At 41.7% G+C, this 19564-nt stretch overlaps 1 protein-coding gene across 1 annotated transcript in view; it reads right to left on the bottom strand.

Annotated features, from left to right (window-relative positions):
- The window catches only part of SNX30 (sorting nexin family member 30), a 149615-nt gene that overhangs the window by 34984 nt on the left and 95067 nt on the right, over nt 1–19564 (bottom strand). Inside the window, exons 4-6 of the mRNA XM_077142150.1 lie at nt 17617–17775; nt 8724–8919; nt 6865–7064 (exon numbers count right to left, since the gene is read on the bottom strand). Of these exons, the coding sequence (XP_076998265.1) occupies nt 6865–7064; nt 8724–8919; nt 17617–17775 (555 nt within the window). The remainder of the gene's footprint in view (nt 1–6864; nt 7065–8723; nt 8920–17616; nt 17776–19564) is intronic.

The raw sequence follows: 19564 nt of genomic DNA, 5'->3' as shown, positions 1-19564 counted from the left end.
CAGGAAATTTTCTTCCCTCTCAATGATGCTTCTTTCACTATGCTTTTCCATCTTTGTTTTTACTTTCTTTTGTTCACATCAGAATTTTTCCTTATGTTTTCAGTGACCCTTGTCTGCCCACTCATTCAAGGGTGAAATACTAAAAAATGGATCGAAAGCTCTCTGCACACAGAGGGCTTGCGGACAGTCCTACAGGGACTCTGCTTCCAACGATGTCCCTATCTTTGGGTCTCTTCTCTGAGAGGGTTCAGATTTCCCAGAGGAGAATTTTCTTCTAATTCTTGCATGGAAGATAAAAGAAGGAGAAACAGGCAGGGGAAGAGGACTAAGGGTCTCGACACTGATAACCTCTTCCTCCATCCCCTGCTTTTAGTATCCCATCCCTGCCTGCAACTGAACCTGATGTTTCTTTGTCCAGAGACCCTGGATTTTACCCCTTCCAGAAAGTATAGCTCCAGTTAGTTTTTTAAAAGACCACACACTGGTCTGGCTATGAAAAGGGAGGAAAGAATCAGAGGATCCAACTGCTTCTTTAACAGACTCTTGACTAATCCTTATCATCAGCTCCACCTTTCGCTCAGCCCCAGAGGTACTGGTGCTGTTAGTTCCATACCTTTTTGGAAGGTTCCCCAGTGTGAACCAGGCTGCTTCTCACTTTTTACCTTACCATCAGCTTCAAATGCAGGTTACCGATGTCACTAGTCACCAGGCATGATGCATTTTGCGTCATGTACTATTGTTTTCTCAGCATCTGCCCCACCCCTGGAGCACCGCTCCTGTTGCTCTTTGTCTTTGTGGGCTCAAACCTCTTCAAAAAAAAAATGATTTTAGGGTCATTTTGGTGAAGTTTCATGAAGAAGAGGATGTTTAAATATGTAATCATCCTGCCATCCCTGAGAATCTCATGGCTCTTATTTTTATTTTTTCCTGCTGTTTTAAAACAATTAATATCTTCATGCACATTTAATATCCTGCTTCTTCACATGTTCACCCTAACTGCAGGAAATTAGCCCCTCAATCTTTTGTTCAGAAATAGGGACATTTTCCCCCCACACGTCAAACTTCCGGAAAATAATTTTCAATTTGACTGATCGGCGCCACCTTGTGGTCTCTGAGGGGAAAAGGGAGGCAGGCTGAAGACCCCATCTCAGCACAAGGACCAATAATCAACATTTGAAAAGACCTATCCAGGACTCTTCTTCAAAGTACTTCCACCCTCTACATCATATCTCACCCCTCTAGTGGGGTTCACCAGTGACTTCAGTGAGCTATCATGCTCCTCTTCCTTAAAACACGTCCCTTGGGGTCAGCAAGGCCACCCTCTACTTTTTCCCTCCCATCACACTGACCATTCCTTCTCAGGCTCCTTGGCCACCAGTTCCTCTCCTGACCAGGCGCTTCACCACTAAATCCTGTCCTTTCCCAGGCACAGCCCTAGACCCCGTACTCCCCTTGAACTCACTGCCCTAGACGAACTCCTCACGCCCCACAGACTTAGAAGTCAGTTACATGCACTCCTCAGTGTCCCCCTCTGAACTAAACTCTGACAGCTGCTCTGGCGTCTACACTTCAATTCTAATAGGCATTTTTAGACTCAACATGACCAAAACAACTCGATTCCCACCTTCCCTCGCCCCTAACCTGTTCAGCCCCAATCCTCCCCACCCCATTCAAAGGTACCAGGTCCACACGGTTGCTAACGCCTAAAACACAGGAGCTATCCTTGATTCTCCCTTTCTTACCTCGCATCGATGCAGCAGCAAGTCCAAGTGGCCCTTCATCCAAAACATATCCTAAATCCATCCACTTCTCCACCATCTTAGTCTAAGCTCCACTGCCTTGGCTCACCCCACAGCCTCCCAACCAGGCTCCCTACTCCACAGCCCATTTGTTCTCCACCCTGGCGCATTAGTTGTCTTTTTTAAGTACAATTTTGTATCATGTCACTCCCCTACATAAAACTGAATGACTTCTTTCTTGTTCCTTAGAATAAATTCCAGACTCTTACCAACCATCACCTTTAAGATGCTGCTTTGCAACTGGGCCCCACCTCATCTCATTCTTTTGACCTCCACCCCTACCACTTACTTCCTGGCTCACTGGGCTCCAATCACAACAGGCTGGCTGATTCATAAGACACCACGTTTGTGCTATAGAACCTTTGCACTGGGCCATTTCCTTGCTCTATCCCCAGATCTTTGCACAGCTAACTCCTATACGTCATTCAAGTCTCCAACCAAAGCCACTTCTCATGCTGCTTTCCCTTTTCACCCATTCTTACTTCAGACCCCCAACCCATCTACCCGCATTCATTCCCCAGGGCCTCTGTGATAATATTGCCCATTAACTTGTAGATAAACCTGCCTCTTAAAAATAAGACACAGGACATGAAATAGTTATACACTTGTAATATTCCAAATTCACCAAACAGCAAATCCAATTAAATACTGGCTGACCACCTTCTATGGATGAGGCCCTAAGGGGAATAAGATGGTCCTACCCTAACATTTTTAAAGGATTGGCCTGGTCACAACAACAGCAGTACCCAAAAGGCACTGCCAGAAATTCGGCAAGGGCTCTAAGATGTTCTCTCTCAGCCCACTGCTCCCCTAATCACATTTTATACACACACACATGGTCGGTGGGATGTGAAATCCCACATAAGGGATCACCTGCAGATACCGACAGGTTGTTCCACTTGAGTCTTGGGCTGGAGGGTAACTTTGGTTTCTCAGGTACTGCACGCTGCCTCTCTAGAGGATCCGTGGGACACTCACCTGCACCCACTTTTCTAGCACAAGTTGTCCTCACTGTCTGAAATCATACTGCTCCATTTGTTCCACATGGCCAGATAATGAACCCACTTTTTCCCTATGCTTTCTCTCTACCTCCCAAAAGCACAGAATGTACCCAGCCATGGTTATGCTTAGAGAGATACAATTTGAAATTCAGCCTTGATAAGCAGGACAGCAAGTTTTCATTTTGGCAAACAGTAAGGGCACAGTTGTAAAGGACTGGTAAGAGTAGGGGGTATGTCCTTTGGCCATGGGACACGGAAAAGATAAACCCACAGGGCCTTGATTCCTTCATCTACTAAATGAGAAAGTTAGGCTAGATGATCCCAAAAGCCCTTTCCAACTCAGAGGGGACTACCAGCCTTAGCCCTTCCATGAGCAGGGGTTGCATGATCCCCAACTACTTCAAATTCCAAAGGCCCAGGCCGCTGACTCCAAATGATGAAGACAAATATTCACCTGGGTTCCTTCAAGGCCTTGAAAAAGTTGACAAAACATCATCCCCCCGGTGAGCTCCCCGCCAAAACAGAACCAGGAGGACGTTCTCAGTCCTGATAACCGCTCAGCAGCTGAAGAAGAGCAGGCCAGTGCTAGGCCTTCTGCAAAGTTCTCTCCTCCACTTTTTTTGTTTTCATATTGAGTAGCAAAGTTGGTCTCACTTATATCCCCCCAAAAAAGAAATTTATTTTGGAAATGGAATTAAATAAATCTCTCAGAGGAAGGAAGTACAGTTAAGAAGGTTTCCATGCCACTCCGGCCTTGCCCAGTGCGCTCTTCAGAGACATTTCATGTGGGGAAGTCGGGGAGCAGGCGGGAGGTGGCCTTGTTTTCTAGCTGGGCTTAGCTCAGCTCACGGAGGGGGTTGGGGCAGAGCTTGGGTTTCAGAGTTTGTCCATCAACATTTTGTCTTGACCACATTCTCCACCAGCCATTGCTGCAGGCAACCCCAGTCTCCCAGCTTGATTAACCTGGTTAATATTTTTTCAGATTCGGTAAACAAGAAACTCAATACATACGTCTCATTTGTGGGGTAAAGAAAGAGCAAACAAGCATTTCTTTGATATAGAACTTCAATTACTCACAAAAGCTTATGTCTTACTGTCTACTTATGTTTTAATAAAGATGCCAGAAAGTCCTTAATAAATGATCATTTAAAATCCTGCTGCAAATATAAATTTGCATTAAGCACTAACATACTTGCCATGTGCACGACCAAAGTAATTTGCACCACATTATTCCAGGACCCTGTGAGCGTCTGATTTTTAGTCTGCTGAGGAACAGAGCCTTCCTATCTTATTATTTTAACGAAGGGAACATCTATATATGAGAACAAATCTGGGAACAAGCTAGGGATTGTACAAATGTTTATTGTTTACAAAACAGATTCTATTAACTTCTTAAATAAAGTGAAGATATTCTAATTCATGTTAATGAAGTTAGGATCTCTTTTCTACACTTGTCTCAGTCACAGGATTAAAAGTGCAATGTGTACTCAGCCACCTTTTTATTATATTTTTATTTAATGTAACACTGTCATTTAACGTAACAAAATTAAAAAAAGAAGAAAGCGACAAGAGACAAAAAGGTGGTTGTTAAGGGCTAGGGGTGGGGGAAAATGGAAAGTGACTGCTAATGCGTTTCTTTTTGGAGTTCTAAAATTGTGGTAATTGTTGTGCAACCTTAAGAATACACCGACTACAAGTGAATTGTATGTTTTCAAAGGGTGAATTACATCTCAAAGCTGAAATTTGTTAATGTGATATATCGCAACTAAAAAATATGACGTAGGGTGGCGCAACAGTGGCTCAATAGCAAGAGTTCTCGCCTGTCATGCTGGAGATCCGGGTTTGATTCCCGGTGCTTGCCCATGCAAAAAGAAAGAAAAATAGAAAAAAAAAAAAAAAGTAACATAATGGAAGAGAATGAGCAAGCAGATTTGCAGCCAGAGGCTTTGGGTTCAAACTCAGCCTCAACAATTGTCAGTGAAGCTCCATCAGGCCCAGGCTCTCTCCTCTGTCCTAGCACCACCAACGCCGCCATTCCCACCTACAGATAAGCAAATTCATACCTGCCTGTCTTTGAAGGTGCTTTGTTACCAGTTTTACAGAATGTACTTGGGGTAGTGATTTGTTCAACCAGGAACACTCCATTTCCATCGTCCACACTTTAATATCTATTAAGAGCCTTAAAATGTTCATAACCAAATGAGGGAAGATGGGACAGGGTGAGGGTGTACAGAAGTCCATTATACTATGTTTTCTGCTTTTGTATGTGCTTGAAATTTTCCATAATAAAGTTAAAAAAAAATTTCATAACTATTCATCATTTCATTACTCCCTTTCTTAGAATCTTATCTGTGTTCTAAAACTTCACAATGATATGGATGGGGTAGTTCTCTTTTCATTCCTTTTGTTGGGCCACTAGCATGTCCTTTTTTCATTCAAGACTGTATCTTTTAACTTCATTAGGATATTTGTTAACATGTTTTCTTAGGGTTGTTTGTGTTTTTCGTTTTTTTTTCCTGCTTTTTAAAAAGATTTAAGTGGGAAAATAAACATAAAATTTGGTAGTTAACCTGTTTTTAAGTGTAAAGGTGAGTACATTAATTATATTCACAATGCTGTGCAACCCTCACCACTATCCATACCAAAACTTTTCATCACCCCAAACAGAAACTTTAGATTCCTTAAGCAATAACTTCCTGTTTCCCTACCCCTGCCCCAGCACCTAATGACCTCTGACCTACTTTCTGTTCCTACGAATTTGCCTCTTCCAGATGTTTCATTTAAGTGGAATCATACACTATTTGTCCATTTGTGTCAGTCTCATTCATTTAGCATAATGTTTTGAAGTATCATCCATGTTGCAGCATGTATCAGCCATAAGAAGGCTGAATAATCTTCCATTGTAAGTAAACACCACAGTTTGCTTATCCATTCAGCTGTTGACGGACAAATAGGCTATTTCATTTTTTGGCTATAGCAAATAAGGCTATTATGAACATTGGCATACAAGTATCTGTTTTCAGTTTTTTGGGGGCATATAATTAAGAGTAGAATTGCTGGGTTACATGCCATTTCCATATTTAACTTTCTGAGGAACCACCAAACTGTTTTCCACAGAGGCTGCACAATTTTACATTCCCACTAGCAATGCAGGTAATAATTTCTCTACATCCTTGGCAGCACTTATTTTCCATTTTTCTATAACGACTATGCCAGTTGGTGTGAAGTGGTACCTCACTATGGTTTTGATTTGCATTTTCCTAGTGATTAATAATGTTGAACATCTTTGCATGTGTTTACTGGCCATTTGTATATCTTCTATTCTATTCAAGTCTTTTGACCATTTTTTAATTGGGTTGTTTGTCTTTATGTTGTTGAGTTGTAGGCGTTCTTTGTACAGTCTACATATTAAAGCCTTATCAACTATATCATTTGCAAATATTTTCTCCTATTCTATAGGTTGTCCTTTAGTATGTCCTTTTAATCAAAAGATGCATGTCCTTCAATTGGGGGAGATTTTCTTATATTATTTCTTTCATAATTTCTTTCCCTCAGTTTCCTTTGTTCTCTCAATCAGCAACTATTATCAGACAAATTTTAAACCACTGAGATTATGTTTCTTATCTTCCTCTCACATTTTCAGTGTTTTCTGCATTTTTCCTACTTGCCAACTACTTTTCTGTTGTTGTTGAGCTTCCAACATTTCCTCAACCTCACCTTCCAACTTTTCTATTCAATTTTATTTCAACAATCTTATTTTTAACTTCCAACAGCTCTAACTAGCCAACTGTTCTTTTTCCATAGTTTACTGTTCTTCTTTAATAGATGTTTTATTTTCTTGAATTCTCAGAGAACACTAAAAAGTATTCCTTTCAAACTATTTCTTGTTCATTTAATTCGACTCAGCTCACCATGCATGCTATTTATATATCCATGAATGTCAGTCTAAATATCTATTGTTGCCCACCCAAGAAGGAAACCTGTACGACATGCAAACAGGCAATAAACAATTATTTTGTTGATAATGACTACTGCAAAGAAAGCACCAAAGTGAGCTAGCTTACCTTCATAGAGTCGGAGTACAAAATATATTCCCTGAGGACAGGCAGAAAGTCTTCTGTCATGTCATCGGTCAGCTCTTCCAGGGCTGTGGAGCAGTTCCCGATACAAGCTGACACACCCTCCAGGGGTTCGGCCAGCTCACCTTCTAATGCACTCCACGTGGAGTACACAGGCCCATATTCTCTCAGCTCCACAAGGTACTCTAAAGGGGTAAGAGAGACCAGTAAGGTCTGGATGGGTAGCCATCGTCAGCATTACCAACTCAATAACCACCACCATGAAGGGTGCTCTACATTAAGATGTGTATTCTTGGCCATTCCATAGCTAAGTCATCACATTAAGTCACAACACCCCACACTGGGAATGCCAAACCTCTGATAAGGGGAACCGCGATACATTCTGGCAAACATCTGCCAAAACATCTCCAGACACCACCACTCATCTACCCATTGAATAAAGCAGTATCTTAATAGGCAATGGGGAGGGAGGAAAAATAAATCAATTGGAGTGAAAAAGATAGTTGAATTTCAGGAAACACTGAGATGCAGACTCACTCTGCCATTCAGGACTCATCCCAACCCACTGGCCCCATCAGCATTTACTCTGCATGATCCTTAGCGGTGGACAGTGCATGAAGCTATCTCTAGAACCTGCAGGGCCCACATGATACGAGTGGTGAGTAAAGGGCAAGGGAGAAAGCACAGGCAGCAAGGGAAAATGTTGAATGCCCTCCTCCCCACCCTGCCCTAAGAAAATCTGGCCCATCCCTCATGGTGAGGACTTTTGCCATTACCACAGGGTGTTTCTGCCATTTTTCAGTAACCAATGAGTGGCAACTACTAGAGAACACTTCTCGCAGTGTTTCCACGCCCCTGAGATACTGCCACCATTCTGGCTGTCTGGCTTACATGGAGACAAAAGGCCCCAACACAGGACACGGCAAAGCAGGTGGCCCTGAGAAGGGGGAAGAGGAAGTGGAGGCAACAGCCATACAGGCTAAGGGAAGGCCTTGGCAACTCCATGCTCACCCAAAGCACGTGTGACATGAAATGGGGGTGGGATGGGTGATTCCACGTCAAGTCTGATGACTCATCAAGGTCACAGTCTTGGCAAACACAGGTCACCAAGCTGCCTTTCTGAATAAACTCTCTTCCAGAAAAGATATCTATGTGCTTTTTGTTGTCATCATTTAAAGTACCAGACTTCATTTATTTATTTAGACTTCAGTTTTTGGTTTACAGAAAAACTAAACAGAAAATGCAGCTTCCACATACCCTCTCCCCACCACCCCATCCCAAACCACAGCTTCTCCTATTAGTAATGTCTTGCTTCAGTATGGTGCATTTGTCCCAATGGATGGGCCAATATTGTTACATTACTATTACACATTAGCCCGTAGTTTACATTAGGGTTCACACTTTATACGTACATGTTTAGACAGATGCATAATGTCATGTATTCACCATTACAGTACCATACAGAATAGTTTCACTGCCCTAAACATCTCCTGTGTTTTTATATTAACTTTCCTATGCATGAAGGGCAGCTGAGGGAATGCTTCCAATTTTAAAGCTCAAGTTAAACAAGAGATAAAAGTAGAGAGGCTCAGAGGCTCAGAAACAGTTGTTTGCTACAGGAAGAGCAAACCCAGGGCTGAGATGCAGGACAAAGGATGAAGCGCAAAATTATTTTCTGGCCACAAATGGCTCTCCTTGTATTTGTTTACTGGTTTTGTAAGTAAAATACAGCCTTGTACTGACAACCCCAACATTTCTGCAGTTTGATCCTGCTTGGCACACACGAATGCCATTTCTGCCACTGTGACCCCTGAGTGGAACTGAGATCTTAGCAAAGGGCTCACCTATTTCTTCTTTGATGATCCGCTGGGCTATTCGGTCAATTGTTCCCAGTTTGAGCGCAAACGTGTCTAAATATTCGCCGATGGCTGCAAACTCAAGAGGCCGACTCCTCAGCTTGTAGCCTCCAGTGACGTGCTTGACCGACTCACCTACCCTGGTCAGCAGGGCCATCCCCTGCTTCTTGTAGGCATTCAAGTCCTAAGGTGGGCACAAGACAAATGCAAGGGTTCAATCACTCATGCGGCAGGAGCAGGCCAACCCACTTCTCACCTGGAAATGGAGGACTCGGGAAATGAGGAGCTGCGTTAGGGACCTGACCACACGTGCAAAAGTCTCCCTTCCTTGACATCACGACTACCACGTGCACCCATGCGTGTTCCCACCCTGATGTCTTTCAAAAGACCTGGACTCCAACCTTCCCAAACCACGGTCACCCATCTGAGCACACTCACCTTTAAACTGAACACTGTTTCTAACAATCTTTTTTTTTTTAATTTTTTTATTAATTTTAAATTTAAAAAATATGACAACAAAGAAACACAAACATTCTTAATATATAATCATTCCGTTCTACATATATAATCAGTAATTCACAATATCATCACATAGTTGTATATTCATCATCATGATCATTTCTTAGAACATTTGCATCAATGCAGAAAAAGAAATAAAAGATAACATAAAAAGAAAATGAAAACAGAAAAAAAATTATACATACCATACCCCTTACCCCTCCCTTTCATTGATCACTAGCATTTCAAACTAAATTTATTTTAACATTTGTTCCCCTTATTATTTAATTTTATTCCATATGTTCTACTCATCTGTTGACAAGGTACATAAAAGGAGCATCAGACACAAGGTTTTCACAATTACACAGTAACACTGTGAAAGCTATATCATTATACAATCATCTTCAAGAAACATGGCTACTGGAACACAGCTCTACATTTTCAGGCAGTTCCCTCCAGCCTCTCCATTACATCTTGAATAACAAGTTGATATCTACTTAATGCGTAAGAATAACCTCCAGGACAGCCTCTGGACTGTTTGGAATCTCTCAGCCATTGACACTTTGTCTCCTTTCACTCTTCCCCCTTTTGGTCCAGAAGGTTTTCTCAATCCCTTGATGCTGAGTCTCTGCCCATTCTAGGATTTCTGTCCCACATAGCCAGGAAGGTCCACACTCCTGGGAGTCATGTCCCACGAAGACAGGGGGAGGGTGGTGAGTTTGCTTGTTGTGTTGGCTGGAGAGAAAGGCCACATCTGAGCAACAAAAGAGACTCTCTTGGGGGTGACCCTTAGGCCTAATTTTAAGTAGGCTTGACCTATCCTTTGTGGGGTTAAGTTTCATATGAACAAATCCCAAGACTGGGGGCTCAGCCTATAGCTTTGGTTGTCCACACTGCTTGTGAGAATATCAATAATTCAACTAGAGGGCGTTGAATTTTCCCCCATTCTCACCATTCCCCAAAGGGGACTTTGCAAATACTTTTCCACTCACTGATCAAATCACTCTGGGATTCATCGGGGCATCACTCTGAACAAACCAACAAAATCTCATGTCCTACTCAAGGTTCCATGGACTTATTTTGTCTAACAATCTTTTTTATATTAAAAAAAAAAGTGCTCCTTTCTCTCATACAAAATATTCTATGTTGTCTTGAGTAGCAAAAGAGCTAAGACTCATTCCATTCATTTACTTATACTCCAACAAAAGGCATGTAAGGAAAGTAGAGAGAAGAGGTGGGAAATGGAAAACAGAGATCAAAAAAGCAGTGCCAGAAAACTCAGGCCAAGTGGATATGCTGTAAACAACAGAATGTTTTACCTGAATTTCTTCTAGGTCAAGGTGCAAACAGAAACACGATGAACTTCATCACCCACTGTATCTATTTCTTCAGGGTCCACGGTAGCGATTTCTGATCTTGTTTATTTGCATCATCTCTCTTTTTTTTAATTCTAGCTAGGGGTCTCCATCAATTTCTATTGATTTTCTCAAAGAACCAACTTTTGGTTTTATTGATTCTATTGTTTTTTTGTTGTTGTTGTTGTTGTTCTCGCATTTATTTCTGCCTCTAATCTTTGTTATTTCTCTTCTCCTATTTCTTTGGGGTTAGTTTGCCGTTCTTTCTCAAGTTCCCCCAGGTGAGCAGTTAAGTCCTCGATTTTTTATTTTTCTTGTTTTTTTAATATAGACATTTAGGGCAATAAATTTCTCTCTCAGAACAAGCCTCTGCCACATCCCAAAAGTTCTTGTATGTTGTATTCTCATGTTCATTCATCTCTGGATAGCTACTGATTTCTCTAGCAATTTCTTCTTTGATCCACTGGTTGTTTAAGAGTGTGTTACTTACTCTCCATATATTTGTGAAAGTTCTCATTCTTTAGTGGATATTGAGATCTGGCTTCATTCCATCGTGATCAGAGAAAGTGCTTTGAATAATTTCAATGTTTTTAAATGTATAAAGACCTGTTTTGTGTCCCAGTATATGAGCTGTCCTGGAGTATGTTCCGTGAGCACTAGAGAAGAATGTAAAGCCTGGTGTTTGAAGGTGTAATGACCTATATATGTCTGTTAGGTCTAATTGATTTATCAAATTGTCTAAATTCTCTATTTCCTTGTTGATCCTCCGTCTGGTTGTTCTATCTATAAAGGAGAGTACTGTATTGAAGTCTCCTACTATTATTGCTGAAACATCTATCACTCCCTTCAGTTTTGCCAATGTTTGCTTCACATACTTTGAGGCTCCTTGATTAGGAGCATAAACATTTATTACTGTTACTTCTTCTTGGTGAATTGTCCCTTTTATTAATTAATATGTAGTGTCCTTCCTTGTCTCTTCTCTTTTTTTTACTGCTAAGTTGTAGGAATTTACTTTAAATAACCTACAGTTGATTAAAAAGGAATTCATGAAAAAATAGAAGATACTTGAAGAAAGATGTGAGAAATGGGTTCTGTACACACAAAATTAATGATGCCTCTAAAACTAATGATTCTAACAAAACTGTCTCCACATTAAAATTCTGCTTTTTATATTTTTTCCATTTTTTAATACTATTACAAAAGAAAAAAAATAAAAACCCTAAAATCTTGATTATTTTTCCTTTTTTGGACCAAATATTCATTTTCCTCTAAATTTACTGACTTATAGAACTTTTTACACAATAAAATCTTTCAAGGTGAAAGGCAAGAATTTTAACATGGGCAGGCACTGGGAAATGAATCCGGGTCTCCGGCATGGCAGGTGAGAACTCTACCTGCTGAGCCACCATGACCACCCAAAAGACTAGAATTTAAAAAGTAAAAATGGATATCTTAAATGGTACAGAGAATGCTCAGAACAAAAGATAATGGGAAATGGTTTCAGTCCCTGATTATTTCATTATCCTTAGACTCACTTGCCCTTCATTCCTCCCCAACCCCAATCTATACTATCTTTAAGATCAAGAAAAAAGTTTAAATCTTTTTAACAATTAAAAAGAAATAAAAATTTATATTTTAAAAGAATGCTCAAGTTAGGAAATATTTTCCCATCATGCTTTTCTGTGAACAGCTGTCTGAATGAAAACACTGCCAATGTCACGACTGCTTCAATTTAATGAAAACTGATTCCCATGATGATAGATAATGACAACTCTAACAGGTGCACTAGGTTTTTGTTCTGTTTATTTATTTATTTATTTATTTTAGGTACATGGTCCGGGAAGCGAATCCAGGTCTCACACGTGGAAGGCAAGCATTCTACCACGGAACCACCCCTGCACTCAGTATTCCACTTCATTTTAAACTTCCTGAAATGGGTGAGGGAGGTTTAGGAATTCATTTCTATTAAAATATAGAAGTTATTGCAAACTTTAACTGTAAAAATGCACCAATATAATCAAACTTCATACATAGTAGCTAAGAATCCAAATGCTTCAGTGAAATAGTCCATTTATGTGGCAGAAGAACTCTGGCAAATTCCCATACTTGCCATCTGTAAAATAAATACCGAATTCAAAACAAAAAATACAGCTAGAATTTTGATATCTGAAATATTTTTAAATAAGTTATCCATAGGACAATTGGCTCAGCTCTTCCTTATAATATCTCCAGGTGCATCTTCTCACAAGATGTTGGCTTGTTAAGACTTGCTGCCTCTCTCCCTAGGTGTGAGGGCAAAAGCAAGCCTCACAGTTTATCCTTCCCCAAACCACACTCTTCTTTTTCACAGAACCCTGCCTCTGGAGCCTGGCTAAAACCCAGTCTTTGTCAGCCATGTGGATGGCCCAGGCAAACTTCTGCCACTGGGTTTTGTTGTAAATTTTCTCAGTTGGGACTCCCCACTTATTGCACCAAGCAACTCTGGCCCTAGGGTCCAGATAATTAAATATGGAATTTCCAAGGCGATTTGTTTATTCTCCTCTCAATCTGTGAACTGAACTTCCGATTTCACCAACTGCTCCTCCAGCCTCTGCACAGCCTTCTTCTTTGACCCACCACCACCTTCTCAGTCTTGGCATTCTCCATGACCCTGGCATCAGCCTTAGTGCTTTTCAGGTCTCTCTGAGCACCTGCTAGCTGTTTCTTCTTGGCATGAGTCTTGGTCTGCAAGTTCATCGTGGACTTCTGAAAAGTTTCGGTTATTTGATGGTTATAAAGAATTGCAACAGCTCGGCTGGCACGGTTTTAAGAAAGGATCTTGGCTGGGATGGTCTCATCCGGGTCTGTGAGTTCTTTCAGTCACTGCCGTAGTGTGATGGAGGCATTATATGTAGGGAACACCTTCGCAGAAGGATCCTCCCCCACCCGAATCTTCCACTTCTTCCCAGCAGATGGCGCTCTTGGGCCCTTTCTTCAGCTTAGGCCCAGCTCCCCAAGACTGGAGAAGCCAGCTCAGCTAGATGGAGACCTGGTGCAATTCCAGCCAGGTCTGCTGGTCCTCGTGTACCCTGAGAGCCACCAACCCCAGGGCTGGGGGGTGAGCGGTGTGCACCTGGCCAGATTCCACTTGTGGACCCAATGAGTCTGGTGGCCCCCAGGCTCCTGCTTGGAACGACAGTGGGCTGCAGGACTGGGTATCTGAACTGCCTCTGCCCACAGCCAACCTGGAAATACCTGCCAGCCCAGCAGGGAGTGGGGTGCGAAGTGGGGGCACATGATGCAGGGTGGCTCACTCCTTGGTCCCGCCTCCCTGTCCATGTACTCCTGAGGGTTCTGGAACTCTGTAGGGAAAGGGGAGTGGTAGGCACTCTGCACTAGCTGGAAGGTCTCTGCGCACAGGGAAAGCACGTTATGGGCTTCCGGGTTCCCCACGGAAGCTCCCAGCTGCGGAGCTGCAGAGGTCGACCTCACAAGCTAGCTGTGGGGGACAGGCAGTGGTGCAGGGGTGCCTGTTCCTTCAGGACCCATACTCTCCTGTGAGCTGCCTCTTGTCCTTGGTGGGGTCACCATCGAGCATACTCACCCCGTTTTCTCTGTTCTAATTCCTCTACTTTTTCATCCAGCCTTCCCTATATATTAGAAGACCCTCTCTGTTGACTCACACCCTGGAAATGCTGGCCCAGTTGTTTCTCTGTCACTTCTCTAGTTGTTCCTAGTTGTTCCATGGAGCAGGGGTGAACTCAGCCTAGCCTATTCTGCCATCTTCCTGAAAGTCCTAACCATTGTAAATCTAAACTTAAAAGCATATTAGCCTGCCAAGTAAAACAAACTTCTTCCTATCAGTAAACTCTAAGAAGAATCCACAATATCTTTAGGTTTCTCTCTCACTTCAAAAGTGGTTTTACAATGCAGATGTCTGCTTCTTATACCCACCCTTGATACGAGCAAAACATTAATTTCCAGCCTTAAAAGGGCATGTCTACAAACAGAAAAAGGAAGGTGGACCAGGCTATTGCTCTCTGGTGACCTAGCCTGATGTAGGGATGGAGCGGAGAATGAGAATTCATGGCTAACAGAGCTGTCCAACAGCTCACAGGCTGAGGTCTGCCAAAGTGTCTGAAGTATAGGCTCCTCCTAATTCCACACCCTTATTCATCCAGACACAGCCTTCACTTTTGGTCTTGATCTCACATTTTCCTCCTCATACTTCCTATATTAGTTTGTAAGCTGCCAGAATGCAATATACTTAGAAACAGGAACAGCTTTTAAAAAAGGGACTTAATAAGTTGCAACTTTACAGTTCTAAGCCCTATAAAAATGTCCAAACTAAGGCATCCAGGGGTTGATACCTTAATTCAAGGAAGAATAATGGGTCTGCAACACCTCTGTCAGCTGAGAAGTCACGTGGCTGCCATGTGCTGGTCCTTTGCTCCTGGGGTCCGTTGCTTTCAACGGACCTGTGGGGGTTCCTCACTTTGCTTCTCCAGAGCTGGCTTTCACCTCTTGGTTTCCCTCGGCTCTCTCCAGGTTCCAGCCTGCTTAACATCTCATGGTGATGTCTGCTGGGCTCTAAGCATCTCCAAACATCTGTCTCTGTTCTCCAAGTGTCAGCCCCTGTGTCGGGTCTGCTCTGAAGTCTGCGTCAGCTCTCTGTTGGCACTGAGGCTTCTGTCATGTCTGGCTCTCCAAAATGTCTCCTCTCTCCAAGGATTCCAGTAAGCTAATCAAGACCCACCTCCAATGGGCAGAGTCACATCTCTATCTAATCAAAAGGTCACACCCATAATCAGGCTGTGGAGATAATCTAATCAAAAGTTTCCACCTACCATATTGAAGTCAGGATTGAAAGAAACGGTTGCCCCCCCAAATTGAATCAGGATTAATATGTGGCTTTTCTGGGGTTGTATATCTTCAAACCAACATACCTCCCCTGAACCAAGTCCCCCGCCTTTCTCAATTATACCCTCTCTATCTGTACCTTTAATTTCTAAGCCTTTCACATGTAAAATATGCCCAAGGCTCACCCTTCTTAAAAATGACAGCAATCTCCTGCAGACACCTTCCCCCTCCCTCCCACTCTCCAAAGTCAGGCTCCCTAAGAGAATGTCCTAAAGCTCCCATCTCCCTTTCTAATCACCATGTATGGTCTGGACAACAAACATCCTCACAGGCACCAGCCCTTCAAGAGACCATAACTAAAGTCTCCAAATTCTTGAAATTTCCTCCACAGAAATTACATTTTAGAGCAGGGCCAGATCTAAATGGGCCAGGTGGATTGCATAAGCTTTTCTTTAAGTAGTGCTTTAGAACCTAATTCACACATGGAATAAAGTTATTTCATACTACCTACACCCATTCTGTCAAAGATGAAAATTTTGGTGTGAATACAGTTGAACTTGAGCTTTCTCCCACCTCTCCCAGAATTATTGGCTTCTTCTTAAAGTTACTTCTGGTCTGTAATAAGATCATGTCATTAGAATGAAGTGAAAGAGAGTCTCTGCATTGTCTATAGCAGACAAGCACATAAGTGGCTCATCTGTGAATGAGACTAAGTTATTTAAGCTGTGCGAAAGGAAAGTAGTGGGCTAGTTAGTGAACTAGACAGAGGCCTGGATGCATGGCTAGCATTTGTTCTCCTTAAAGTCAGCCCTCACACACTCACTCATGTGAAACTGGATTTTGATTAAGACATTGAAGGACCTCATAATTTTTTAAAAATCATTTTCCTACTGCTTGACCCACAGACAAATGAAAACCATGAAAAAACCTTTCCTACTTATTCTTCACATAGATTCCTAATGACCAGGAATCCAAACTTTCCCCATTTTCTTTCTGTTTTCCTAGACAATGAATTTGTAACTTGGGAGAGAAAGCTGTACTTCTGGAGAACAGGAATTTACTTTGAGAAGACCTTAAAGGAGCTATACCTGAGAATCAGTTCACCAGGAAATAGTTATTTAGAAAAAGAGAACAAGTTAGACCTGCGAGGGAAAAGCTTTGGGGGAAAAAGAAATGGCAAGCAGGAATGTCATGAACGAGGCTAGATGCCAACTGAAGTTTTTAAAAAAAAAACAAAACTAAAACTAAAGGACTTTTCTATGTGGTCTCCACTGATTAGAGAATGGCATTTTCTCTAAAGCCTTCAACATCAACTGATATCTGTAAACATTTCTCAATTTTCCCAGTTTAAAAGAAAACTGGAAAGTACCTGGAATTCTCAACACTTGCCAACACAGAACAAAGCGCCTTTGGTCTGAATGTGGGAATATGATACATGAAACTAAACATATGGGGTTGGAGGGAAGCTAGCATCAAGCGAGCCCATTTCTGCAGACAATGGGAGTGAAGGCACCACAGGTATCCTGGCCAGTTCTGCCAGCAGAGAAGTCCGTAGAGAAGCCAGTGCACCGCCAACTTGAGTTTGGAATACAGAGAGTCTGGAAACAATGTAAGACCCAAATATTTATCTGCAAGTACTTGGAAAATGTCCACCTGAGAGGAATGTGGTTGCAGACAAATAATGCTGAAGCATTCTTGGTCAGGCAGTCTGATACAGAAGGGAAAGTCTGAGCCCAGAAGCCACAAAGATCCAATTTCAAATCCTAATCATATCACCTAAACAAGTACAAACTCCTTGAACTTCATTTCCTGTAAAATAAAGCTTGAAGTAAGTAAGGGATTACTCACCGGGTTTTGGGAAACATACCCTTACCAAACACTCAACAAACATGTTCTTTCCGTTCCGTTCTCACTGTTAATCAGATTGGAGTTGTTAATATTGTCAAGAAATGTTTAAGAAAACACTTATCTTTGCTTTTGACAGTGAGAATATTCAAACTTTCTCTACTCCACAAGGGAGGTTTCTCCTGAATTCTAATTCAAGCAGGCGCCAAAAAAATAAAGGAATTTTGTCACCTGCTATATCACACCATGCACAAAGGTGGCTTGTGAGAGATCAAATCGGCTTTTAAGAAAGTGGCCAAAGCATGCTAATTTCGAGAAGGAATATACAAAAATTCTGTCCTTACCTTAGCGGTGAGGAAAACATTAAAGTGTTCATTAAAGGAAAGCACAGGATGATCGGTAATTCTTTTTAGGAATTTATCCAAAGCTTTTCTTCTGGTCTCCACAAATTCTTCTGAAAAACGATCCACAACACCTTTCATCACAAACTTCTCCGGAAGGGGCTAGAAGTACACGAAGAAAAATATTTGGAGCAACTGGTAAGATGGTAGTAGGGAAAATCAATCAGGCTAGCAAATAATTCCTATTATCCAATTGTTCAAGAACAGTATTTCTTAAGCAGTCAGATCTTTACATAGTCAGCAATATAAAAAGATTTCTGAGGGCGGGCCGCGGTGGCTCAGCGGGCAAAGTGCTTGCCTGCTATGCCGGAGGACCTCGGTTCGATTCCCGGCCCCAGCCCATGTAACGAAAACGGAGAAACAAAATACAAAACAAGAAAATGTTTAAAAAGATGTTTCCCTTTCTTCCTCTCTTCCTTCCTTCTATCCTTCCTTCCTCCTCTCTGTCTTTCCTCTCTTCCTTCCTTCTATCCTTCCTTCCTCCTCTCTGTCTTTCCTTTAAAAAAAAAAAAAAAAGATTTCTGAAAAACAAAAATTGTAACTATCTTGCCAATTTTTTAAGGCAAGCAAAACAAAATACTATCTATAGCATAGTCCTGGAATACAGAAAATAGTCAGTTATAGTATTTATCTAATAAATGCAATAGTATAGTTATCTTTACATTGCTTGAAGCAAAGATGATAAAATGGGAAAGTTAGGGCAAACAGGAAAGATAGTCTAAGGGAAAAAGGCAGACAACATCACCCATGCAAAAATTTAATTAAATAATTGTGTTAGTTAGATTCAGTTGTCAACTTGGCCAGGTGAGCATACCTAGTCTTGTTGCTGCGGACATAAGCCAATGGTATGTGAACCTCATCTGTTGCTAATTACATCTGCAGTCGGCTAGGAGGCGTGTCTGCTGTAATGAGTGATATTTGACTTAATTGGCTGGTGCTTAAATGAGAGAGTACAAGATAGAACAGCCTAAGCAGCTTGGCATGCCTCATCTCAGCACTTGCAGCTCAGCCCAGGCCTTTGGAGATGCAGAAAGAAGTCACCCCGGGAAAAGTTGTTGGAACCCAGGGGCCTGGAGAGAAGACCAGCAGAGACCATCCTGTGCCTTCCACGTAAGAAAGAACCTCAGTGGAAAGTTAGCTGCCTTTCCTCTGAAGAACCAGCAAAATATATCCTTTTATTAAAAGCCAATCCGTCTCTGGTGTGTTGCATTCTGGCAGCTAGCAAACTAGAACAATAACTTAAAATTCGACTCCCAGATTAAGGGGTAGAAGATTTTGATGAATGGACAAATAGGATCATTAGGCAAACACATCAGACAAAAAAAATGCCCTTTCTAAGCCAATATTTTTGTTGAGATTTATACTCAGAAGTTCATAAAAATGTACTTTCCTTTACTCCCCTTATTCAAATAAATGTATCATATTTATATTAAGCCAGTATTGTTGGTGATTTCCAAAACTACCTGGTTACTAAGGGATCTTTGAATTTCAATCTAATGTGTACTATTTCCATAGTAGCTTGATCAAACTCATGATTAAAAGGCCTTCCATCATTACTCTCACCACAGGGAAAGAAAGTTGCTTCTTTCTCTCACTATCCGCAATTTTAAGTGTTAAATATGAAATATAGTTTTTTAAGTTACCTATCTCTGTCACAAAGCATTGCAATAATAGCCGTACCCACTGACCTAGCTTGGCAAAAAGACTACCACCTTTGACAAAGCTCCCCGGCAGTTGATGAGCTCCCCACATGCCCCAAGGGAACCATGGTGCCAAACTTTTTGTTCATCATTCCCTATCCTTTATAGTTTTTAAAAAATGCACCGTTGGGTGGTGCACTGGTGGCTCAGTGGCAGAACTCTTGCCTGCTGTGCTGGGGACCCGGGTTCAA

This window comes from Tamandua tetradactyla, chromosome 2 (assembly GCF_023851605.1).
Source record: "Tamandua tetradactyla isolate mTamTet1 chromosome 2, mTamTet1.pri, whole genome shotgun sequence".
NCBI classification, from domain to species: Eukaryota; Metazoa; Chordata; class Mammalia; order Pilosa; family Myrmecophagidae; genus Tamandua; species Tamandua tetradactyla.
This window is presented reverse-complemented; position numbering and strand designations above follow the sequence as displayed.